Source organism: Manihot esculenta, chromosome 8, assembly GCF_001659605.2.
Source record: "Manihot esculenta cultivar AM560-2 chromosome 8, M.esculenta_v8, whole genome shotgun sequence".
Lineage (NCBI taxonomy): Eukaryota > Viridiplantae > Streptophyta > Magnoliopsida > Malpighiales > Euphorbiaceae > Manihot > Manihot esculenta.
In genome coordinates this window covers 5225045-5253020 of record NC_035168.2, presented here as the reverse complement: position 1 = coordinate 5253020, position 27976 = coordinate 5225045, and the positions used below count along the sequence as shown (strand labels likewise).

At 34.1% G+C, this 27976-nt stretch overlaps 1 protein-coding gene across 1 annotated transcript; it reads left to right on the top strand.

The window, feature by feature from the left end:
• LOC110620723 (insulin-degrading enzyme-like 1, peroxisomal) lies at positions 1–27897 on the top strand. Its single transcript, XM_021764550.2, has 26 exons — positions 1–237; positions 332–407; positions 565–632; positions 899–990; positions 1076–1149; positions 1284–1327; positions 7868–7919; positions 8516–8638; positions 8724–8836; positions 9004–9166; positions 10245–10337; positions 10498–10583; positions 10860–10946; positions 16655–16758; positions 21334–21436; positions 21625–21720; positions 21801–21990; positions 22161–22222; positions 22530–22634; positions 22935–23136; positions 23253–23461; positions 25432–25556; positions 25650–25701; positions 25782–25868; positions 26978–27100; positions 27298–27897. Exons 1-26 carry the CDS (start codon positions 115–117, stop codon positions 27550–27552), a joined length of 2907 nt encoding a protein of 968 aa, XP_021620242.1. The 5' UTR covers positions 1–114; the 3' UTR covers positions 27553–27897.
• The last annotated feature ends 79 nt before the right edge of the window (positions 27898–27976 follow it).

Here is a 27976-nt window from a genome sequence, read left to right as displayed (position 1 = left end):
CCATAAGGACAGAGCAAGACCAAAGAAGTCTATCTCTCGTATTTTCTGAGAAAGAAACCATCTTTTATCTTTCTTTTCTCTGCTCTTTTGCTCTCTCTGAAGATCAGAAGAAAAATGGCGGTGGGTAAAGAGGAAGTGCAGATTGTGAAGCCAAGAACGGACAAAAGAGACTACAGGAGGATCGTCCTCAAGAATTCTCTTCAGGTCCTTCTCATCAGCGATCCTGAAACCGACAAGGCAAATTTTTTCTCTTCCTTTCAGATTTCACATTCGTGCTTGTTGAATTCGATTAATCTAATTACTTTAAATTCTAATTCTGATCCCCTTTCAGTGTGCTGCTTCCATGAATGTCAGTGTTGGCTCCTTCAGCGATCCTGTTGGCCTCGAAGGCCTTGCCCATTTTCTGGGTCATCCCTCTCTCTACCTCTCTATTTATGGATGTTGAAGTTTTCTTTGTTTTCTGTTTATGAGTCGGAACGGATATTCTAGTTTTTCTTTTTGGTATCTATGTTTCTTAATTTTATTTTTAATTATTTTTGGGTTATTACTATATATTTCTTGCAGAGCATATGCTGTTCTATGCGAGTGAGAAATATCCTTTAGAGGATAGTTATTCCAAGTATATAACAGAGGTACTTGCTTTACTGACTTGTTAGATTCTGTCCTTTGTTTTGGTAGAGCGTGTTAGGCTCCAACTCAGTTTTTTTTTCATATTATTTTTTACTAATAAGGACTTACTGCTTCCTCCTCTAGTTTATTTCTGTGTTATATGCAATTTTTAGTTGAAATAAACATTAACATTTCTGAGTATTAATCATGTAATGTATTGAGTTTGTAGCTTCATGATTTTGTGTTACTAAATCCCATTTTCCATGTCTTTTGTCCGTGTGATGCTTAGCACGGAGGCAGCACTAATGCTTATACTTCTTCTGAGCACACCAACTACCATTTTGATGTCAATACTGATTGTTTTGAAGAAGCTTTAGATAGGTAAACTGAGGTCTTCTTTGCTGATAGTTTGTTATTTTCATGGGTATTCTCACAAAGTTTCTGTTGCATTTGTTACATTGTTCAGATTTGCACAGTTCTTTATTAAACCACTAATGTCAGCTGATGCAACCACAAGAGAGATTAAGGCTGTTGATTCTGGTTAGCTTTTGTGTTCAGTAGCCACTCTGTTTGATCTTTACAAACTGATTTAATTCAACAATTTCTAAGTTTTGCGCAATTTTTTTCATGTTTCTATCGATAATTACCCATTCTTGATTTTCTTTCTCATACAGAGAATCAGAAAAATTTGTTGTCTGATGCTTGGAGAATGAACCAGGTATCAACTGCTGCCCTTGCTAACTTATCTTTGGCCATTTTATACCTCCGGAGTGGGTGTGTGGCTGTGTTTGCATCTTATATTTTATAACTTGTACATCTTTTAATATGTCAATGCCTTAGGTGAAGTTACATGATGATGGATGTAAGTCTTGAATGTATTATAGGAATTATGGGCATTGGGATCCAGTTCCAACAAGGTTGTCAAACTCACTTTGCTAACATAGAATCAGTTGAGGGGCTGAATAATTATATCCTAAAATCGAATAATAAAATTGTAAGATTTTACAACTTGCTCATATATATATATATATATATACATGTATATACATATATATGTATATAAAGACTTTCTAATATTTTGGTTAGTCTAGTGTTCAAATTACTTTAATTTTAAATGTAATGTTTTCTTCACCCGAGAATATTTAAAATTATACATAGACACATACATATGTGAACTTCATATTTGAAAACATAGTTTTAAGTTTTCAAACTTTGAAAAGATATATATGCAAGTAATGAAATATTTGATGAGTAATATATAAAAATTAGATTAGCATTTTAATAGTAATTGTTGACTAGTATAGAAAGTTTCTAATTAGGAGGATTTAGATCTTTGGGATCCTAATTAGACTTGATTATAGAGATTTTATTTTTGTTGTAAATATTCCTAAATTAGATTGATTCTTTGTGTATAAATACTCAAACTTTATAAAGATCAATTCAATTGGAATAGAATTAAAATTTTCTCTCAAAATTCTTCATGGTATCATAGCCTTACCACCTTAATTGGCATAGGTTTCAAATCTCTCACAAAATGTTAGAGTTAACTAATAAGTCAAGCTTTTAGGCGACTATACCAAGGGAGTTGTTCGACACCACCCGTCCCAAGGAAAGCCCATCCAATTTCTGGTCGATCCCCGGCGACGCGACCTTGCTTCGAACACGAGCGTGACCTCATGCGCCGCCGCAGCCCTTTTTGTCCCCTTCCACACACTGGCGCATGAGCCTTTCTCTGGCGTCCTTTTCGGCGGCATTCCTTTTTGGCCCTCTTTTCAGCACGTCGCGCCTCTGGTCAACATAGTTCCGTGATATGGTTCTCCTTTTTTGTTTTTCGAGGTGTTTTAATAGTAACTTTGTTTCCCATTTGTGGTGCTCCTTGCTCTTTGTATTGCTGACCTCATTTTCCTTTAAAATAGTAGATAAGAAAGGCACTAATGGAGGTGATGTAAGTGTTTTTGATACTGCTCCATGGATTATTGATTCTGGAGCAAAATGACATATGACATGCTTCTCTAAAGGCTTCCTTAATTACCTTCCGTGTCCATAAAAGGATATGGTTAGAATAGCCGATGGTTCCCTCACTCCTGTCTTTGAAACCGGATCGATTGTTTGTACTTCCAATATTAAACTTTATTCTGTTCTTCATGTTCTTCATTTCTTTGTTAATCTTTTATCTGTCAGTGCTCTTACTAAAGCTCTTAACTGTAAAGTTGTATTTTTTTTTTACCGTGGTATTATTTAAGACCTTCAAATTGAGGAGGATTGACAATGGTAGACTGCACAATGGCTTATATATGTTAGAAGGGAATTTGGGTTCAAACTCACATTAGGCTTTCTTTGGAAAAGAATAAGGATGTCAACCAGGAACTCATACAGTGGCATAGACGGATAGGACATCCATCCTTTTTTGTTTTAGAGAAACTCTATCTTGACTTATTTTCCAAGGTTCAGTGTGATTCTTTAGTTTGTGATGCTTGTGAGTATATTAAGCATAGAAGAAACACTTATCCTTTGAGTAATAATAGGAGCACAATCATGTTTATGACTATCCATTTCGACGTTTGGGGCCTACTCAGACTGCCTCTCTATTTGGTAATCGCTGGTTTGTTACTTTCATTGATTGTTGCACCCGAATGACTTGGGTTTATTTGATAAAGATAAAAAAGTGATGCGTTTTCTTGCTTTCAATCTTTTTACAAGATGATTTGTACACAATTTAATGCTAAAATAAAAGTTTTGAGAACTGATAATGGCATAGAGTACATAGATGGTCATTTTTTTGCTTATCTGGAGTCTAATGGGATATTATATCAAACTAGTTGTTCTTATACTAGTGCCTAAAATGGTGTTGCTGAAAGGAAAAATAAGCACCTGTTGGCCAGCTCTCTTATTTTTACATGAATCTTCCAAAAACCTATTGGGGAGATGCAGACTTAGCCACAATTTATCTCATTAATAGAATGCCTCTTAAAGCTCCTGCCTTTACAAGCCCTTCAGAGGTGATACAAGGAAAAAAATACTTATAGTGTTCCATCAAAGGTATTTGGGTGCACGTGTTTTGTTCATACTAAGACTAGTGGGAAGCTCAATCTAAGGGCTTTTAATGTGTGTTTGTTAGGTACTCTCCCACACAGTAGGGTTACGAGTGTTACCACTCTCTATCTAAAAAAATACTTTGTCAATATAGATGTTACGTATAGAGAGATTGAACCTTACCTCAGTACTATTCCATCATCTCTTCAAGGGAAAGACAATGAGAGAGAAGAGATGATTTCTAGTTCTATAACTCTAGAGCGTTTTACTCAAGAGGATACTATTATAAAGGGGGAGACTATTGGTGATCAGAAAAAGATAATTGGGCATTTGGATAACCAATTTTAAGGAGATACTCAAGAAGATACACAACAGAAGCAGAAAAAGCCATTGTGCAGCCTACTCAATGTCATGAATTTTCCTCTTTTCCATATGGTGAGTCAACTCTAAACCTTGAGCCCATTGATAATCTAAATAAACTAATTACTCAAAGAAAAGAAGTTAGGTCTTGCACAAAATACTCTATTTCTAACTTTCTCTCCTATGATTCTTTGTCTCCGTCCTATAGAGCATTTGTCTTGTTTATTTCCTCTGTATCTATTCCACAGGATTGGAAGGAAGCTCCGAAAAATTTTAATTGGAAGGGAGCAATGACTGAAAAAATGAAAGGTTTTGCTAAAAATAAGACCTAGGAGTTGGTGTCTTTTCTATCTAAAAAAAAATTAGTTGCTGCAAATAGGTGTTCACTGTGAAATACAAAGCAGATTAATCAATTGAAAAATTTAAGGGCAAACTAGTTGCCAAGAGATACACTCAAACCTATAGAGTGGATTACCAGGAGAGATTTGCCTCTGTTGCCAAAATAAATTCAATTGGAGTTTTGCTATCTTGCGATGTCAATCTGAACTAATATCTACATTAATTTGATATGAAAAATGCATTCTTCTACGGAGACTTAGATGAGGAAGTATATATGGAAATCCCTTCTGGATTTGCTGATGAAAAAATACAAGGGTGTGCAGGCTGAAGAAGGCTTTGTATTGGTTGAAACAATCATCCAGAGCTTGGTTTGTTCGATTCAGCAGAGCTATGATTTTCTTTCGTTATCAATAGAGCAATCATGGCCATGCTTTATTTATTAGACATCACAAGGGTAAAATTGCTCTTCACATGATCTATGTTGATGACATAGTAATGACAGAGTTTGAAATTAAAGATCTAGGAAAATTTCAATATTTTCTAGAAATCGAGGTTGCCAGATCAGAAAAATGAATCTTTATTTTTTAGAGGAAATGCATTCTAGATTTTCTAGAAGAAACTAGTATGTTAGGCTGCAAACCAGCAAAAACTCCTATTGAGACTAAGCAATCACAAGCTACAAGAGGGATCGGTGAATCAATGGATATTGGTAGATATCAGAGGTTGGTAGGCAGACTGATTTATCTTTCACATACTCAACTAGACATAGAATATGCAGTCAGCCTAGTCAGTCAGTTTATGCATGATTCTCATGGGTCTCACATGCAAGCTGTTTTTCATATTTTGCAGTATTTAAATTTTGCTCTGGAAAAGGTCTCTTATTCTCTAAATATGGTCATCTCCGCATACACAGATTCACAGATGTACATTGGGCTGGATTCTTTGATGATAGGAGGTCGACTAGTGGTTACTGCACACTTGTGGGAGGAAATCTTGTCACTTGGAGAAGCAAGAAGTAAAGTGTTGTTGCTTGATTAAGTGCTGAAATGAAATATAGAGCGATGGTACAAGGTATTTGTGAACTCCTATGGTTGCAGAGATTGTTGGAGAGGGACAAATTGCTTTTGTACTGTGACAACAAAGCCGCCATTAGTATAGCTCACAATCTAGTTCAATATGATTGAACTAAGTGCATAGAGATTAATCGACACTTCATTAAAGAAAAGTTAATAAATGGTGTCTTGAGATTAGATTATATAACTTCCAATGAATAGCTAGCTGATATATTTACCAAAAGGCTCAACAACAAGACCTATCACACTTTGGTTTGTAAGTTGGGCATGTGTGATATCTATGCACCAACTTGAGGGGGAGTGTTGACCAACATTGAATATTCCTAATTAGGAGAAAGGATTTTATTTTTATTGTAAATATTCTTAAATTATGTTGATTCTTTGCATATAAATACTCAAACATTGTAAAGCTCAATTTAATTGAAATAGAATTAAAAATTTCTCTCAAAATTCTTCAACAACAATATAATAAACATTGTTCAAGTATTACAAGAATATTATAATATATGTGCATAATAATTGGTAATAAGTAATAGCCGTTATGACATTTAAAAACATTAAAAATCTATAAATGATGTCAAAATAAACAAATGAGAATCAATTTTCATAAATTAAAATATAATCATTTAAATTTAGAAATTTCAAATGTATAAAATCATAAAATCATTGAATTGTAAACTTGTAAAGTCATGTTATTTTCAAATTCAATTTCACTATTTAAAATTGTGATTTTAGCTTGATTTTATTGGATTTTGATTTTACATGCATTTATACTTGCTTTAATATTCCAACTTGTAAAATCATACAAGTCAACTCACGATTTTAAGGACTATTGGTTCCGGTAAGGTTCCATTTAAGAACAAGAACTAAAATTGGAACCAAACTTTGCTTTTAGTTCCAGTCTTTGTTTTTGTTTTGTTTCAATTTTAACTGTGGTTTCAATTGCAGTTCAAAATTTTAATTTTTACATGTACATTAAAAAAATAATAAATTCAATAGTATTAATATTAAAACAATAACGATAATAATATTAATATAAAATATATTTTATATCTAGTTCCTGATAATACTATTGTATTTTTTATATTTTTCTTAATTTATAAATAGTCTTTAATGAAAATATACATATAACTAACGGCTAAAAAAATATATTTGGTGACTGAACAAGTGATTTGGTCATTTAATTAAGGATTGTAACTATATAATGTATTTACAACTAAAATTATTAAGAAAAGTAGAAAATTGCTTCTTTGATTCGGGTTCAGTTCTTGATGAAGCGGAAACCAAAACAGTTAACATAAGTGTGGTTTGGTATGATTTGGTTTGGTTCTCAGAATACAGTTCTCTTCTGGTGCTGATTCAACAACATTGAAATTAAACAGTGTGGGTTTTATCTTAAAGTTCCATTGGATAATACATATATATATGCATAGTGATATATATATATATATATATATATATATATATATATATGATATATGATGACCGCCGGCCTTCACGCGTCTAAGTAGGAGGCTGGGCCCGCGAAGGTTGCCCCAGCCCAAGACCTAGGAACCTTCCCTGTCGGGTCGGGCCGACTCCTTCGGCCCAGACACAGCCTCAGAGAGCAGACCGGGCCACTTGCACGTCCACGTACCCTAACCATGAGCTCAGCCCAATGACGTGACATGAGGAAGGACAGCAGTCCTAGTCACCTCGCAGCCCTGCCTGCATGCGCGCCAGAGGGAATTAAATGGCCGCCTGACATGGAGAGGACGTCTGACGCCATTCGTACGTATGGATCTGTCCGACAGAGACAGATGATACTGTAGCAGAGAGGCCGTTAGGCATCACTAGTAGACAAAGAGACAAATGATAAAAGGGGGAAAAACACCCTTCACTCTAGCCAAACTTACACAACCACTGTAAACCCGATTCTCTGGATCTCAGAACATCAATATATATATATATATATATATAAACATGCATGGTGTATATATATATATATATATATATATGAGGATGCATTGTGGGATTAGCTTCAATCTGTTATTGTATGTTATCAAGTTTTTGATTGATTTCCGCTTTTCTACTAATATTAGACTAGATATGTTGTTCACTTGTTCTCTGGATTCTTTTTGTTGGGGATAAACTGAATTTTCATCTTAAAAAGTTTGCAAAAATCACTTTTAGAAAGGGAGGACTGAATTTTTCAACCTAACAGATTGGCAAAACATGGTACATTGAAACAAGATATCCTGTTTTGATAGGGCTTCTCCATTAGATAACTTCTTGCTTACCATTGTTGAAGAAAAGATGTGGCTTAAGTACAATGTTTCAAATTGTGGAAAACCATAACATATCCTAAAAGATGTTGATAAGTGGTTTTGTCCTTTGGCATTTGGTATTGAAGTATCTCTATGATTTATGCACTTCAAACTAATTTTCTTTGGGAAATTTGCTACCATATGCAGCTTCAAAAACATCTAAGTGATGAAGGCCACCCATATCATAAATTTAGTACAGGTAAGCTGCATGTATTTACATTTATTATAATTTATTTCTGCATGTGATTTTCCTCCTTTGTTCTCTCTCTCTTATTTTATTTTTTTAAGATTTAACGACCTTATTTCCAGGCAATTGTGACCATCAGCTTGCAGTTTGACTTGTCATGATTGTTTCAGCAAATCATGATGACTAAATTCTTAAATGGCTTTGTTAATGATATTTGTCAACCATGTTGAGTTTGTAATCAGAGTCAACCCTTTTGTTCTGGGAAAAATTGGATGTTATTTTTAGCTTTGATACTTATTTCCAGAAATGCTTGGTCAATGTCACTTCGATTAACAGTGCCTTAGTAACTCTACAAAGTTAATGGACAAATACAGATTAAATAGTGAATTGAAACATATAAAAGTTTCTGTTATAGAAAGTGAATGAATGAATATAAAAAATGAAACATATGAGAATTTTATAACTCACTACGACAGTATTTATCATAGTGGGTCACCACACCTAGCAACATTCATTTTTTTCTTTTAGGAATGACTGCTGCTGGTTGAGATAGCCTAGCTCTGCATGAATCATTTCTTGAAATATGTCTAGTGTTTGTCAACCTATAGGGAATTGGGACACCTTGGAAGTGCGGCCTAAAGCAAAAGGATTGGATACAAGAGAGGAGCTTATTAAGTTCTATGAAGAAAATTATTCTGCCAATCTTATGCATCTAGTGATATATTCTAAGGGTCAGTAAAAGAGCTTGCTTCCTACAATAATAGCTCAATTCATTTACTTGTTCCATTTATGATTTCTTTGCCATGACATCTTCAGAAAGCCTTGATAAAATTGAAAGCCTTGTTGAGGACAAGTTCCAGGAAATAAGGAGCAAAGGCAGAAGCCATTTGTCCTTTCCTGGTCAGCCTTGCACACCAGAACATTTGCAGGTATTGCTTTTGGTTTAGACTTGTAGTTATTATCCTTTGGATTCTTGAAAATTTTGAATCTTTTTCCTTGTTTCTGTGCAAAGAAATTTCTTGCAGCTAAAGACACTAAACTTTCAGAAAACAAAAAAAATCCGTATTTCCTTTACTCTTTGTCACATTTGTTCCAGATACTTGTAAGAGCTATCCCAATAAAAAAAGGTCACAAATTGAAAATCATGTGGCCAATAACTCCAAGCATTCTTCACTACAAGGAAGGGCCAAGCAGGTATCTTAGCCATCTTATTGGCCATGAAGGAGAAGGATCTTTGTTTTATGTCTTGAAAACTTTGGGTGGGTTGGCAATAACTTCTATTTTTTACATTCTTGAAAGCTGAATTACTTTTTTTTCCTTGATTTTTTTCCCTTAATACGATCTCTTGGTGTCCTAATTTATTAGTTACTATTTGTATTATTGAGTAACTGATCATTATTTACACGTAGAAGGCTTGCTTTCCTTGTGGCATAACCATAGGGGACAAGCATAAAATATACAAGAATTATTGATTAATGGCCACAGCAGTTATTATAGCGGAGAAGCCATGATTTTTATTTTTATTTTTTGGGGAGTTGGGGAACAAAAATAATTCTTATATATATATATAAAATTGAGGAGATTTAATCTCTAACATTTCTTTTTTTTTTTTTAAAAAAAATAAAGTTACACATAAGATCAAACATTATAAACAGTTTTTGCACATCAAAAAGTTGGTTTTTCAAACTAAAAATAGAATGCCTATTACAAAATTAGGATAATTAGTTCCTTGATGCACGTCAAAAACTATATATTGGTTCATGTATTTTTTATGAGAAATACTTTGTCACTAAAGTTCGGTTTCATTAATAAATTAGTTCCTGCCGTTCAAATTGACAGTTATTTCTTTTACTTTTTTTTGAATTGGAAACAATTTAGCCTTCAAAGTTTAGTTTTATTAACACAATAGTTCCTGCATCTAAATTTGTATTTCAGTAATTACTTGTTTTATATTTAAAATAATAATATATGCTATAAAAAAATTAAATATTTTTAGCGTTATAATTATTTAAATGTAAATAATAAAAACTAGTTAATTAGATAATAATATGCTTTTTTATCAAGATAATAATATGGACATGTATAAAGGCTCTTATTTATCAAGATATAATTTTAAGCATAATATTGTACCTTTCCCATTCAGGATATCTGCAGATAGAATGGTCATGTAAAAATCATGTCTGCATAGAAATGATTCATTCATGTTTTCCCTGTTTACAGAGATTAATTAAAATTATAGATGTTCCTTCTTTGACCCCTCTGCCATTTTTCTTTAGTTCCTTAATTTCCTTCTAAAAACCAGTTGGACTAACCGTATATTTGATTTCTTAAAAAAAGGATGGGCTACTGGCTTGGCTGCTGGTGAAGGAGACTGGACGACACAGTTTTCTTTCTTCAAAGTAGTAATTGATCTTACTGATGCTGGTCATGGTTAGTTTTAGTTTTCTTTCCTTGTCACTTTTATATTATTTGTCTGCGAGCCTTTAAATTATCTCTTGACAGAACTACAAAGCTTAATTTTAGCTTATTTGTCTGATAACTAGAGCTGATGCATTTTCTTGGCAAATTAACTAATTTTGATTGAATATAGAGCATATGCAGGATATTATAGGACTGCTGTTCAAGTACATTGATCTCTTGCAGCAATCTGGTGTTTCCAAATGGATATTTGATGAGGTATCTGGCAATATGTAGTTGGCATATGTTAATTGAATGAGTAGGAGGCTTGATATATTTTCACTTGCAACATGGGTTTAAAAGATGTCATAATTTGATATTTAACTTTTGGATGATGTATCACCGCAGCTGTATGTTTCTCCACTGCAAATTATTTTTTCTACTAACCTGTGTTTTACTTTGAATTCGTTAGTTATATTTCAAATTCTATTTCATTATTGATGTTTGCTTTCCATTTTCTTAAAAATGCTGAAACTTCTCATCATTTTGATGAAGCTTGTTGCTGTTTGTGAGACAAAATTCCATTATCAGGACAAAATCCCCCCAATTGATTATGTGGTTAAAATTGCATCCAGTATGGAGGTATTCTTTTTTTCCTTCTCTTTTCTTCTGCTATATACTGTGTTGCCTTTGGAATTTGTATATGTTTCTTTGGTTTGACACACTAGCTATAAATACTCAAAATGTTATTCTGGTGCAAATTTTGCTGAAAATTGCTCGTATAAAAGGGTAGTTGGAAAGTCCCTTGAAACAGCAGCATTTTTACTTGATTATACCCTTCAAATATTGAAAATTAACACTATATTTCATCTTTTATCTAGTGTTTTGCGAGTTGGAGGAGTTATTATTTTATGAGGTGGTGTACTCTGGACATAGATAAAATCATAAAACCTTAAATATAAGGAAGCACCAGTAATTGGAAGTAGGAGATATTTTTGTATTATGCTTTGAACATACAAAACAAGGCCATTTTTGCGCTTGCAATAGGATCATTTATTTAAAACTTTTTTTGCGCTGGCCATAGGATCATCAAGTTTTCCAACAATTGGAAGTTTAAAAGAGTCACAGCAGCAGTATAATTGGCTCTCTCAAGTTGGGGAATTATAGATGAATGTACTATTCATGCTAAGGATATATTTAAGGTTGTATAATCGGTCGGTTGAGTTACAAACCGAACTAAATTAGAAAAATAGGAAAACTAAAAAGCTTATTTTTATAAAATAAATCAAATCGAATCAAACTATTTGTATAACCAAATCAAACCGAACCGCAAAATCAGTTGGGTAAATCGTTAAGCCGAACAAAAGCTTCCCGATTTTATTCATCCAAAGAAAAACACAAACACATGTTGTGGTTTATCCATTTTGAATCTTTGATGTATCAGCAAATAAAAGCTCAATCCCATGATTCTTCCATAGCATTGATACATTAATCAACAACAATCAACCAATCCCATGATGTTATACATCCCATGAAACAGATAATATAAAACTTTGTCCCAACTAAAAAAGCAATAACTGTAGGCAAGCGAGGAACTCAGATATTAATCACTAGAAGCGCAAAACCTAAATATCTCAGCAAGAAGGATAAGCAGAATCTCAAAACAAAAATCATGTCCACGAACCCAAATGAAGTGGTGATACGCAATGCATGAAAGCAGTGATTTGCATACCCATGAACTCAAATCGAAGAGCTAACTATTAAGTCTTGAATCCTCTGTAATTTGGACCAAACTCCTTGCAAGGAGAATTCAACGACAAGAACACCATGGCCTCGAGCCCATAACAATGGTCACATGCCTATTTGGGGCCTGCATGACTAATAATTCAATGTCCAATTATGCTACTTAAGTTTTGGTCCTGTAGAAAAATAATATTTATTGTATTTTACAATAGAAATTACAACCTATTTATACATGAGAGACTATATCTAAACAGGAAGGAAAATCAAGCCTACGATTATATAATCTCTAAGATTAAGCAACTGACCCATCTATCAATATTTACTTCCTATATTAACATATTTACTTCCTATAACACTCTCCCTCAAGTTGGAGCATAGATGTTAATCATGCCCAACTTGTTATATATATAATCAACTCGAGTCCCATTTAGAGCTTTAGTGAAGATATTTCTTAGTTGTTCTCCTGTTCGGATATGTCCAGTTGATATTATCTTTTATTGGACCTTTTCACGAACAAAATGACAATCAATCTCGATGTGTTTAGTCCTCTCATGAAATACTGGATTGGAGGCAATGTGGATAGCTGCTTGATTATCACACAACTTAGCAGGCACCAAATTTGTGAACCCAACTTCTTCCAATAGTTGACGTACCCACAAAACTTCACAAACGGCTTGTGCCATGGCTCGATATTCAGATTCATTACTAGAACGGGAGACCACATTTTGCTTCTTACTTTTCCATGAGACCAGGTTACCTCCCGCAAAAACATAATATCCGGTAGAAAGATAATATTTGTTATATTTTACAATAGAAATTACAACCTATTTATACATGAGAGACTGTATCTAAAAAGGAAAATCAAGCCTATGATTATACAATCCTTAAAATTAAGCAACTGACCCATCTATCAATATTTACTTCCTATATTAATATATTTCTTTCCTATAACCTATAACACGCCCTAAACTTTATTGTAGTCTAAATAATTATCTCTATTGCTTCAATTATAAAAAATATATGTGTTCCTAGAAGTCCTTTTATAGTCTTTATATCAATAAAATTTATTTTACTCAATTTTAATAAGCTAGAAATATTTTATGAACTAACTTCCAACTTTAGAGAGTTAGGTCAAACGATTCCTTGTATCCAATTATATTAATTCCTTTCATATAGAAAGGAAACTAGGTACTAAAATTCCTTGTTTCTCTATTATATAAACAATTCTAGCTAAGTCAAGGAAATCAAAAACTAATTCTGTAAGTTAGACATGTTTACATATCTGAAAAAATGAAAACCACAATGTTCTCTGTAGAGGATAATAATATGATGTGTATTTATATAGGGAAATAATACATTTTATATACATGTTCTCTCACTAAAAAGAAATGTAAAACCCAATTAAATTCCTAAAATCAAGCCCTAGAATCAATACTAGAATCAAGCTATTTAGTAAGGAAAGGATATACAATATATTTACATTTGATTTCCATAACACTCCTCAAGTTGGAGTATAGATATTTATTATACCCAACTTGTTACAAATGTAGTTAACTCGAGCTCCATTAAGAGTTTTAGTGAAAATGTCTCCTAATTGCTCTCTTGTTTTGATGTGTTCTATTGAGATGAGCTTCTGTTGAATCTCTTCACGAGCAAAATGATAATCAAGTTCTATATGTTTATTTCGCTTATGAAACACAAGATTAGAAGCAATATGAAGAACAACTTGATTGTCACATCATAGTTTCACAAGTAACTGAAGTATCCACATTATTTCACACAATGATTGTGCCGTAGCCCTGTATCATGATTCTGCACTAGATCAGAGAGACTATATTTTACTTCTTGCTCTTCCAAAATACCAAATTGCCTCCAACAAAGGCACACTATCCTATAGTTGATCTTCTGTCAATCTTAAATCCTGCCCGGTATGCATCTGAGAAACATTCAATGTTCAAATGCCCTTGATTACTATATAAAAATCTCATTCCAGATGCTCCTTTTAGATAACACAAAATTTGTCCTAGAGCTTCCCAATGAGCAACAGTCAGGGAAGAAATGAACTGACTTACTATACTAACAAAGTATGCAATTCGGGCCGAGTTATTGTGAGGTAGTTCAATTTACCTCTAAGTCTTCTATATTTCTCTGGATCTTCAATCAACTCATCATCCCTTTATGTCAACTGTAAATTCAATATCATTGGTGCATTGCAAGGCTTTGCACCTGATTTTCCAGTTCCTGCCAATGGATCAAGAACATACTGTCTCTAAGATAAGAAAATACCTTTATTACTTCTCATAACTTCAATACCCAAGAAATACTTTAGCAAGCTCACGTCTTTTGTTTGAAAGTGGCTTTTCAAGAAAGATTTAAGGGAGAAAATGCTTGCAGAATCACTCCCGGTGGTAACAAAATCATCTACATAAATAACTAATAAAATTAGGCCAGCCTCAGACTGTCTATAAAATACTGACTGATGAAGCATTCCATTTTGGGGCACGAAGGCCTGAAAGTTTTCTAGAAAATATTATTTGGCATTGTCACTGCCTAATGCCCGCACAGGAATATTGAATTGAGTTTTAATTTCAGAACAAAAGAAAACAACTTTGGACGACTCTTCATCAAATATAACTAGGTAACACAAGAATATTCATCAATAGAAGTGATAAAATACTTAAAGTCATGCTTAGAAATAATAGGACACAGATCCCAAACATTAGAATGAACAAACTCAAAAGGAGATAATGCTCGTTTATTCACTCTAGCAACAGAAGGTAAATGATAATGCTTAGCAAACTGACAAGACTTACATTCTAAATTTGACGGTAATTGTAACTGTGGACATAATTTTTTCAAGATAGAAAAGAAAAGATGTTCTAATCGGCAATGAATTTCAAAAGGGTTGAGACACGAGAACATACGAGAGACCTCTGTACTCGTTGGTTAAGAACGTAGAGATCTCCGGACTCATGACCACGACCAATCTTTGTCGCAAGATCTTGAAAAATACAATGGTCCTGAAAGAATGAGACACAATGATTCAAAGTTTAAGTTTACTGACAAAGTAAATTCAAAGAGAGTTGAGGTAAACACAAAACTGATGACAAAGAGATGGATAGTGTGAGATTTGCAATTCAGGACACACGACATAGGATCCATCAACTAAAATAACAGTTGATGAGGTTGTATGAGATTGAAAAGAGGATAAGAGACTAGAATTACCCGTCATATGATGTGTAGCACCTTAGTTAATGACCCCATGTAGAAGAAGAGACAAAACAAGAAGTGAGTTTACCTGATTTAGTAATGGTAGTAGTGACAGAAGGATTGGTGTGCCGTAATAATTCTTTATATTAAGAAAATTGAGCAAACTCGTATGCAGATACTAAAATATTCTTCTCAATGATGATGCCATTCGACAACAATCCGAACAATAGCATCAAACCACCAGGACAAATTTGAAATACCAACAAAAAATCACCAATGGATTCAATAGATTAAGAGAAATAATTCTTTAGTGGTAGAGTAGCCAAAGACAAATTCAAAGCTACTAAGGCTAATCAGAGTACCAAACCTGAAAACAGCACTCAAGACTGCAATACCCAGGCTGGGTCGATGCCAGAATAGGAGACAGAGCTGCGGGATCTCGCCGGAAAAGGACACATGTGCCAAGCGTGGCATCGGAGCAAAGAGAGCATAAGGCGCGTGTCGGCCACAAGTGTGGCATCCGGTTGTCGAACTTGGACTGGAGGCCAATCTTGGGCCGTGATTCTGATTGATAGGGGTGGTGACACAAACAACTCACCCTAAACAGGTGATCTAGAGATGGCAGATTTGAGACCCAAGAAGCTGCCGGTTAAACCAATAGATCCAAGGAACTACAGATCTGAGACCCAGCTCTGATACCATGTAAATGCTGAAAATTCTATATATACATTCCTTTGAAAATGATACAATATTTATATACAAGAAATCCTATAATCATGTATTCTAACTTAGGAAAGTATCCCTATAGTTATGCTAATGATTATCCTATAATTATGCTAATGATTATTACATATTACTATAACACTTCCTAAAGTTTAAACTACTAATTTTACTTGATTTATCTCAATAATAGTGGAAGTTGAATGAATCCAATAATTGGAAAACCATGGAACTTGTTGAAAAATTTACTAGCTGCATTCTTTTTCTCCCTTCGCACAATGTCTTTTCCAATAATTTTTTTTGAAAGTTCTTCAACTACAGCCTTAAGGTTAGAGAATGGTGAATTCAAAAGATGGCTTATGGAGCATTTCCATTTTACAATGCACTGTGTTGATTCCCTGTAATTTTCCTATTATGTTCTAATTAATAAAGTTGGAGTAAATTGGTTATTTATTGTGACCCTTTATGTGATTCATATCTGGTTATGTATACTTCTCTTGTTTGCGAGTTCAATTTTCTCTTCATACGTGCTTGGTCGTGTACTTTATTATATGTTACGGATGTTCATGCTTATGGCTGGATCTTGGTAATTCTGCCTAGAAAATTAGAATGTGGAGCAAATTCATGTATACAATGATGATTTAATAATAAATGTTTCATTTTTTTTATTCTTCTAGATATATCCTCCTAATGATTGGCTTGTTGGATCATCATTGCCTTCTAATTTCAGTCCAAGCACAATTCAGATGGTGTTAGATCAGCTTTCACCAAACAATGTCCGGTAAGTTTCTTGAACCAAGAGAAGTTACTAATAGGGAAAGTCAATTCCTGTAAATATGGATTTATTGTATTTCGAATTAGTTGTTGGATTTGGCATCCAACAACTAATTAGAGATTACCTTTCTAAATAGATAGAATCAGTTGTATATAAATATACTTCTATTGTATTCGCTAATGTAATTAGAAGCGTCGAGTTTCTGTACATGGTATCAGATCCTTCCATTCTTTTAACTTTTTTTTTTTTCTTTCTGTTATTGTTCATCGGAACTATTCACATGGTACATTTCATGTGGTCTGTTTTGGGTTTTGATATCTCTTTTGTGGATTACTCCTTTGATTTGTTTTTGGGTATTGCGAATCTCAGATTCATAGAGATTTCTCCTATATTGAGGGAGAAAGTCTCGTTGGTTACATTTAGAAATTTGCTATGGCTGATAGTAAGTGTGAAAGAAAGTTCTTCAAGATGTTCTAGTAATGACTAAAATCGCAGAACATGAGCTAAGTGGCTCAAACTATTTAGAGTGGAGTAAGACTATTCAGATTTATTTGCGGGGCATCAATAAGGATAGCCATCTTACCAGTGATCCACAATGTGATGATACCAAGCAAGCTTGGTTGCAAGAAGATGTCTGTTTGTTCGTACAGATTAGGAACTCAATTCACAGTGAGGTGATTAGTTTAATTAATCATTGTGAGTTTGTTAAAGAATTGGTGAATATTTAGATGTCTATTTCCTTTCCCTCCTAACTAGTTATGGTACCAAGCATCTGCCCTCTCTACTAAAAATAAACTGGCTATATTCACCCTCTGATCCCTCAGAATGCCATAAATTTCAAAATATTTGGCACATTTTCTCAACCAAGCCCTTGGCTCCTTCCCATTGAAGGTGATTAGCTTAATTTTAGTTAAGAAACAAGGCAAGCCTTCAATTTCCACTACCGATCCGGCACTAGTGTTCTTTTGCTGAGGCCGAATGACATTCTCTTTGGGATTCAGAAGAATTCCCTAGCCTCTGAGAGCCGCAAACCCAATACCAGCTCCCTTGCTACTTTCTCTCACGTTATCCCGTAATTTCTCCTGTCTTGTAACCCCAAAAATAGATCGCAATTCCTCCAAAATTGCATTTTGAATCTCCTCAACGCTCTTCTGGATCTCCTGCCTCAATTCTTCTTTATCCTTCCTTGCGTTCTCCTGGAGAACTCTGATTTGTTCTTCTATTTCGCCAATTCTTGCTTCCTGCATAGCTACTCCAGATCTCATCATTTTAGTACCCGAAATTATCGGCACAAAAAAATTTCCTTCACAACAAAGCTGTTGTTGAATCCCACATCAGTTTGGGAAAGGGATAATGTGCCCCTTATATGGGGCATAGCCACTCCTTCCCCTTGAACTAGTTTTTGAGTGAGTTAGGCCTTGTCCATATTTAATATGGTATCAGAACCTCCCATCTGATGTTGGGCTACCCATAAATATGTCACGCGGCAGTAAAGTTCTGGGCGTGAGGAGGGTGTGTTGAATCCCACGTCGGTTTGAAAAATGGGTAATGTGCCGTAGGCACTAGGCACTCCTCCCTTTGAGCTAGCTTTTGGGATGAATTAGATCTTGCTTAGATTTAACAGCTCTTACACCAATTTGTAACACTTAACATAGTAGCCCAGAGAATTGAAGAAGATGAGTAAGAAATAGATTGGGTGAGAAAAGAGAATAGGAGTTGAGAGAGAGAAAAGAATTAGATGAGAAAGAGAATTAGAATTGTAGAGAGAGGAATTATTGATTTCATTATTCAAGTGCCGAAGGAATGTCTCCAGCAGTTATTTATACAGCTGTAGCTGTAATAAACTTGTAACAACCTCTCAACAGCTAAGCTACTAAGGCCTATTTCCCTCCAAAACTCAATTCACATTTTTCCCTCCGCTCTATTCTTATCAATTCCTCTCTTCTTCCTTCTATAGCATGTGACAAAATACTCAGACCTTGTAAAGATCAATTCAATTGGAATAAAATTAAAAATTTCTCCTAAAATTCTTCAAGTATTAGTGAATAATGCCATGAACAGTAACGATAAACAATATCATAGACAATGTCCATGAATAGTACTGATAAACAATGCCCATTTCTTAAAGAATTGAAGACTCTGATACCATATTAAATTTGAAATAATAGAAGAGAAGAAAATAACATACAAAGATTTACGTGATTCGACTATGAGGACCTACATCTACGGACACAATCTCAAAGGGCTACATGTTTATTGAATTGGATTGATTCCTCATAATACAAAGGCTTTCCTACTTATAGTGGAGGATCCAAGACATATACAGTATGATGCCATAAATTAAGGGATTCTCCCGTTATAATAGGAATATATCAAATCCCCTATTTTAGAAATATCTAGATATACATTATTCTATCTATGTAGGAATTTAAATCCTATATTAAATAGAAATAACTTTCCATGATACTCCCCCTTAATTGTAGCATGGGATCTCATCCATTCTAACAGTTTGGAAGTTTTAGTGAGGCATTACTAGAATTTGGTGTGAAAAAGAGTTAAATGTGATAGTCACTTTGTATCTTATAGATAGTCTAACGTCGGTCTAGTTTTTGTTAATAAATATGGACGATATTGTTATCTCGGGGAGTGATTTTGCAGGCATTCTATCTCTTAAATCCTTTCTCCAGGCTCAATTTCAGTTGAAGGACTTGGGACTGTTAAAGTATTTTTTGAGTATTGAGGTAATGAAAGGCATATATCTATACAAGAGAAAAATATGTTCTTGATATCTTGGCAGAAATAAGAAAATTTGGGTGTTAAGCCCTATCGTGTATTGATGACTCCAAATTTACAACTCACAACAAAGTATAGTGAATTGTTTGAGGATCATTAGAAATACAAAAGAATGGTAGATCAGTTGAATTACCTCATGATAACTCATCTTGACATTGCATATTCTGTTGGTATACGAAGTCTATTTATGTCTTTCTTGATTGTTGCTCATTAGGAGCGAGACGCTCTCAGGCAACTTCCATGCTACTTGGAGGAAGCTATAGGACAAGGCTTGTTGTATTATAAACATCTAAGTGTTGAATACTTTTCAGATGCAAATTGGGTAGGATCGAAGGTTGACAGGAGATCAATTATGAGATATTTGTCTTTGTTGGTGGTAACCTAATATCATGGAGGATCTAAGGTTGATAGGACATTGCTGGATGCTCTAGAATTGTTTTTTTGATCCAATCAGAATATAGGGCCATGGCATAATCGGTTTGTGAAGTAATATGGATATTTCAGTTATTGGATGAGCTTGGTCTCAAAGTTTCTCTACTTGCTAGGTTATGGTGTGACAACCAAGCTACTATTCATATTGCCTCCAATTCAGCATATTTATATTGACTGTCATTTTATTTGTAGAAGGATCTAAAATAAAAGAAACACATCAACTGGACACACAAGACTGGAGAGCATATGAGAGATATCTTCACAAAAGCTCTAAGTAGAACTAGGATTGACTATATTTATTACAAGTTGGGTGGGTATGATTAACATCTATAGCTATGATTTAACATGAGGAGAAGTGTTAAGAAAAGTCAATCCTTTGTAAATATAGGTTTATTGTACTCTTTATTTTATTCCTAATTAGTTATGTTTCTAATTAGTTGCATAGTTTTAGGGATTACCTTTTTAAATAGGTAGATTCAGTTAAAAATAAATATATAGTTTTAGGGATTACCTTTTTAAATAGGTAGATTCAGTTAAAAATAAATATACTTGTTTTCTAGTCTCAAATGTAATAAAAAAAATCAAGTTTGCTTCGTAGTTACAAATTTGTGTCACTTCAGGTTTTGGGACTCAAACCCATAGCTTTGGAAGGTAAAAATAGAGTGGCTCTCAAATTATGAAGGTTAGAACAATAAGTAGAATCCTAAAATTTTTAAGGGTTAATTAAGGAAGGAGAAGCCCTTAGAATTTTTTTTATAGGCTCTGATAATATGTTAAGTTTTTTATTATAAGAAAAGGAATGAAGAGAAGAAAATAACTAAAAGGGCTACGTCTAACTCAATTTTTATTTTCTCTTAGATCACACGTAGTTCTTATTTGTAATGAAAAATACCAAGATATAAATCCTTAAATTTAGGGAGGCATATCCTTTAAGTTAAAGGGACATTTATCCTTAAATTAAGGAGTAGCTTTTCTTTTTAATTTGAGGAGAATCTCATAAATTCTAACATTAAGAAAATGGGCAGGGCATAACTCACACTAAAACCTAGCTCAAGGGGAAAGGAGTGCTGTAAGGGGAACATTACCATCTATCTCAAACCAATATGGGAATTTAACAGTTATCTCACCTAATCTAATTGCCTTAAAAGCTATCTCATTTGGAAGCACAATCAGATGACAAAGTTGATATGTTGATTTTAGTGAAGGTTAAATCATATAGGACAAATTTATCCTCGGTGTTACATAATTGAATATTCTTGTGCTCTACTTATTGATGTGTTCTACACTTTCCGACAATTGCAACTTAGGACACTGTTATGGTTTCATAGTGCATTGCCTGATAATCTCTGTCTTCAGAATCTTTTGGGAGTCGAAGAAATTTGAAGGACAATGTGACAAGGTAGAGCCATGGTATGGAACTGCATATACTGTTGAGAAAATCACTAGCTCCATGATTCAGGTTAGTGACTAATTGTTATATCATAAAACACAATGATAGCAAGTAAAAAAATAATGTTATTTGGAGGCACATAATAATTTGTATTGTTTATTTTTACTGAACTAAATTGCATACTTTTCACAAATTACAATACCCTATCATAAAAAAAAGACAGTAGTAATTACTTACAAAAGTTTGTCTGATTGCAGGAATGGATGCAGTCTGCTCCAAATGAAAAGCTGCATTTACCAGAACTTAATGTGTTTATCCCTACTGACTTATCACTAAAGGATGCTCAAGAGAAGGTCCTATGCAATACAGTCATCTGATTCCACTTATGTAATTTTCTGCTTGTAGTTTCTGATTTGATACACCTTTGAAGCAGGTCAAATTTCCGGTTCTGTTAAGAAAGTCATCCTATTCATCTTTGTGGTACAAGCCTGACACAAAGTTCTGTATGCCCAAGGCGTATGTTAAGATAGATTTCATTTGTCCCCATGCTGGAAGCTCTCCGGAGGCTGAAGTTCTAACTGATATTTTTACTCGGTTGCTAATGGATTATTTGAACGAATTTGGTACACTGAAAATTTTATGTTCTCTTTGGTGTTTTCTTTTCTGAACTGCACTTCAAAGTACTGCCCCCACATATGATTTAAATATTTAACCTCCAGCCCTTTTTCTGCCCCCTTTTTCCAGAAGAAAGAAAGTACTCTGAAGTGGTATATTGTTATTTTGTGTTTTTCAGCTTATTATGCGCAGGTTGCTGGTCTATGGTATGCCATTAACAACACAGACACTGGTTTTCAGGTAGTTGACTACGATACTTTATGTGGTGGAGCTTTAAGATATAAAACTAAAGCTTTTAAAAATGAGGAATATTTTCTAACTCAAAGCCTTTTTCTAATTCCTTGTTTTTCTATTATTTTTTATATGAGGTTTTTAGCAATCTAGATAATTGGCCTTGCAAGTCATGATATTGTAATGATCATCTTCTGCGATTTTGTTGGGTTATATATATATATATTGTGTTGGGGGCGGGTTGGGGCCCCGGGTAATCTTGGGACATGCAGTTCATTGGATGTTTTAACATGCTATTTTTTCTGCTTTACTTTAGGTGACTGTGTTTGGTTACAATCACAAACTGCGTGTGCTATTGGAAACTGTTATTGAAAAGATAGCAAAATTTGAAGTCGTTCCTGACAGGTTTTCCGTAATCAAGGTAATGTCTAAGTGCCCTTATTCAAAGCCCCTAGGAATTGTTTCTTCCCCGTTTTCCCTTTAAATTATTATAACTTTTTGGTTTCTTTACCTAGTATCAAGAGTGTGCCACTTTCAGTGGCCACTGGATTTGTTTCTTCATTTTTCGTGAACTTTTGTTTTGACTATATATGATTATATGCTCCATCATGGTAGCTTTTCAGGTTGATAAATGAGCGTAAATTGTGGGATTTCCAGTATACGTCTTATCAAGTTATTTTGTTAAGTCTATACTCTTGATTGTCTTCATTTTGTTATCCAGGAAATGATGCTAAAGGAGTATGAAAATTTCAAGTTTCAGCAACCGTATCAGCAGGCTATGTATTATTGCTCTTTAATTCTACAGAATCAAGCATGGCCTTGGATGGATGAACTTGAAGTGCTTCCTCATCTTGAGGCAGGAGATCTTGCAAAGTTTGCTCCGATGATGCTCTCAAGGGCCTTCTTAGAATGCTATATAGCAGGTCTTTTGTCTCAGCTACCTTTCTAATAATTCAAACCCATTTCTATTTTGATTTTGAGTATTGTTTTGTTATTCTTTCATTTGATTTTAGTATTATTTTGTTCTATTTCATTTTAGGTAACATTGAATGCAGCGAGGCAGAGTCAATAATTGAACATATTGAGGATGTATTTTACAAGGGCCCAATTCCTATTTGCCGACCGTTATTCCAATCCCAGTATTTGACCAATAGAGTTATCAATCTTGAAAGAGGAAAGAATTATATTTATTCAGTTGAAGGTTTGAATCCCAGTGATGAGAATTCTGCTTTGATGCATTATATTCAGGTACCTTAATTGTCCATGCTGGAATGTTCTCTTATGAGCTATTTTGTTCTCTACAATTCTCTTGCAAATTTTGAGGAAAACTTGGCGGTTGGATATTCTACCTCAATTTTATGAAACTTTAAAATCTTTCCGAGAATGTTTCTTCGACTTCCATGGTTGAAGAATTTTGAGAGAAATTTTTAATTGTATTCTAATTGAATTGATTTTTACAAGATTTAAGTATTTAATAAATGCAAAGAATCTACCTGAATTAAAAATATTTACAATAAAAATAAAATCTCTATAATCAAGCCTAATGAGGATCTCCAAGATCTGAATGCTTCTAATTTGGAACCTTCTATGTTGGTCAACATTCTCCCTCAAGTTGGTGCATAGATATCACATATGCCCAACTTGCAAACTAAGGTGTGATAGGTCTTGTTGCTAAGCCTTTTAGTAAACACATCTGCTAGCTTTTCATCGAAAGTCACATGATCTAATCTCAATACACTATTTATTAACTTTACTTTAATGAAGTGTCGGTCAATTTTTATATGCTTTGTTTGGTTATGTTGAACCGATTGTGAGCTATACTGATGGCAACTTTATTGTTATAATATAAGAGGAGTTTGTCCCTCTCCAACAGTTTCAATTCCTCCAACAATCTCTGCAACTATAAGAACTCACAAACACCTTGTGCTATCGCTCTATATTTTGCATCAGCACTTGATCGAACAAAAACACTTTGCTTTTTGCTAGTGTGCACTAACTATTAGTTGACCTCCGATCATCAAAGGATTCAGCCCAATCGGTATCCATAAATGCGTGCATGTGGAGATGACTGTGTTTAGAGAATAGAAGATCTATTCCAGGAGCAGACTTTAAGGACCGCAAAATATGAAAAACAGTTTGCATGTGAGACTCACGATAATCATGTATAAACTGACTGCATATGCTATATCTGGTCAAGTATGCAAAGATAAATCAGTCTGCCTACCAATCTTCCAATATCCACTGAATCACCAATCTTGTAGCTTGTAATTGCTCTTAATAGGAGTTTTTACTGGTTTGCAGCCTAACATACCAATTTCTTTTAAAAGATTCAGAATGTATTTTCTCTGAAAAATAAAAATTCCCTTCTTTTATCTGACAACCTCAATTCCTAAGAAATATTGAAGTTTTTCTAGATCTTTTAATTTTGAACTCCTGTGCCAAAATTTTTTTCATCCGAGTCATCTCTTTAATGTTATCCCCTATTATTACTATGTTATTAACATAGACTGTGATAAATGATAATTTTACCCTTGTGATGTCTTGTAAACAGAGTATGGTCAGCATTACTTTGTTTTTTTTGTCTCCTTCAAGGAGGGTTAATTTACCTTTAGTTCTTTATTAATGGATGCTCTCATTCTTGTCCCTTAGTGTAATTTCATTTCCAGCTTGGTGCATTAAAATTCTAATCTGCAGTCATATTCGGGATTTTTGCTTGTAATTATCGGCAGGGTACAAAATTTTAATGTGTATTGGCAATTAGACGTAACCTGAACCAAATTTGTCTAATGGAAAATTGGCATTTAAATGTACTTGAGAATTTTCAAATTGATTCCAGTGATTTATTTTGTTCATTTGGCCCCTTGCCAATGCCCATAACGGTGGCAAAGTTTATGGTATATTGGCAGAGTTTAGGATGAGTTTTTAAATTTCTTCTTTTCTGAACTAATTTAAAAAGTTTATCTTCAGATCCTTCCTACTTAAATTTGAAGATGTGTAGATCTACTTAATTGATCCAGAAGGATGAACTAGTCATTCAAATTGATTAGCTATACAAGCACACAAATATCATATACCATGAATGAAGGCCTTCTTTAAATGTCATATTTCAAAGCTTATGTTTCTGTGGGCCTTTTATGGTAATTTGATTGGGGTTGATTAATTATTTATAATGGTGATTTTGATGTGGTTCTGATAGAAACTAAAATTGAATTTTCTAGGTTCATCAAGATGATTTTTTGCCAAATGTGAAACTTCAGCTTTTTGCTTTAATTGCAAAGCAACCAGCCTTCCACCAGCTTCGGTCGGTTGAGCAACTTGGATACATTACTGTGCTCATGCCCAGGTCTCTAAAATTTTGTTTTCTCTGAGTGTTTTTTATGAATCTTAGAAAATCTGCTAGGATACTCAAGGTTTTACCGATTTTTTCTCAATATAGGAGTGATTCTGGTGTTCGAGGTGTACAGTTTATCATCCAATCTACAGCGAAGGTATGCCAAACTTCTTAGTATAACTTTCCTGCCATGTAGTGGCATCTTATACTCGGTATTGATCTTGGTAACATTGACAGGGCCCTGGACGTGTTGATTCAAGAGTCGAGGCATTCCTCAAGATGTTTGAAACTAAACTTTATGAGATGACAAATGAAGAATTCAAGGTGACAAGCAGTTATAAAGTAGTAGTAGAGTAAATTACTTTGCATTTTATTCAGTTTTTGTTCTGATTTCCATTGTGTTGGTCACATGTTTTTATACAGATGGTTATTTCTGCTAGTAAGAAACAAACATTTCCTAATACTGGTATTTATTTATTTATGGGTTCGGGTCGCGGAGGTGAGAGATGATTTTGTTGAAGCATGCCTCAAATGTTATTCTCTTATGGTACTGAATGGGGTTTAGGCTAACAAGACATGAGCAAATGTGGAATTTTCTAACTAATTGTTCCCTTCATTCCTGTAGAGATAGATTTACTTTTTTCTAACAGAGACAATTGTACTATTCTTTTCATTATTCCAAATTAATGATCCCTTCCCTTTTTAAAATGGTAGTTTATTCATTATCCTACTGTTATTGCCCTTATTGAATATGCATTCAAAAAATAAAATTCATTTCGTTCCAATAATAGATTTAATCACATGAGTTATTAATCTTTAATAAAGCAATAGGAGTGGGTTCCATTAAGAAAAAAAGGTAAATAAAATTTATTGTTTTAACTGCATTGATTACATTTCTTAAACGATGTGAAAATTGAAGCTCTATCTCTAGGAGGCGGCTAGAGTATGGCTTTTAATTATGTTAAATTTGGGTCAAGTCTTACTCACCCCAAAAGCTAGCTTAAGGAGAGAGTGTCTATGACTCATATAAGAAGCACATTAACTCTTTCCACAACTAACGTGGGATTCAATACACCCTCTCATGCTCATAATTTTACTGGTTCATGATATATTTATAGGGATTCCAACATCGGATAGGGAGGATCTGATACTATGTTAAATTTGAGTTAGGTCTAACTCACCTCAAAATTTAGCTCAAGGAGTGCCTATGCCCCCCCATATAAGGGCACGTTACTCCTTCCACAACTAACGTAGAATTCAACAAGTTCAATTAGTGGAATAATTCAATTTAAAATTGAATGTTTGTAATCTTGTTTTTTTTTTTTTTTCTTTTTCTGTGAAATTTTCTTATAAAATCTGTTTCTGCATTTGATTGGGATCTTGAAAGTCTTGGTAATGCCAAGTGAACAACTGCTGAACTGGGTATTTTGCAGAATAATGTTGATGCTTTGGTTGATATGAAGCTTGAGAAGCACAAGAATTTGATGGAAGAATCTGGATATTACTGGCGAGAGATTTATGATGGAACCCTAAAATTTGATAGGAAAGACTCTGAGGTATGGGTATCTATCTGATTTTCTGCTGATGTGCAATGTTTTTTCTCCATATTTATGGTTGCAGAATATCACCAATGTGTTGTAATATGGAAATGGAAAAAGGGTTAAGTTTTCTGTACAGCATCAAGCCTTCGTTTGGAGGAAGTATTCCCATTAGAAACATATAAATTGATCTTTGATGAATGCCCATAAACCAGGTGGCTGCATTAAGGCAACTGGAGCAGCAAGAGTTTATAGAATTCTTCAATGAACATATAAAAGTCGGCGCACCTCAGAAGAGAACATTAAGCGTTCGCGTTTACGGAGGCCCACATTCATCAGAGTATGCAGCAGATAAAAGTGAATTAGTTGCATCAAACTCTATTGTTCCAATAGATGATATTTTCAGCTTCAGGAGATCACAGCCTCTTTATGGTTCATTCAAAGGAGGCTTGGGTCAATTGAAGTTGTAGGGTTGGAACTCAATTGAGAAAGAATCAGAATTTGAACTTTCTTCATCTCCTGGTTGATGAAACTTGGACAAGCTTTGCTGTCTCAAGCAAACAAAGCCAAACAAGCCTTGTGGGAAAGCAGTGGCTTTTTCAAGATTGATTGGAGATGAGTGTTGTTTCTGATTCCTTTTGAGTTTCAACCTTAAAATCATGTTGTAATTTATCATATTTGTTCAATTGAACCCTTAGAAGAACAAAAGAATTTGTATACTATTGTATCAGTTGGGATGATAAAATATAGCTTATATGGTGCTTGTATGCCTTGTTCTCTGTTTGGCTGAATAAATCTGAGACTATTGCGAACCACCATTTCTATTCCCTCCTTCCAATCTTCGTTGCCACTGTGTATCAATGTTCAATTCAAATTATCTTAATTTTATTAAAA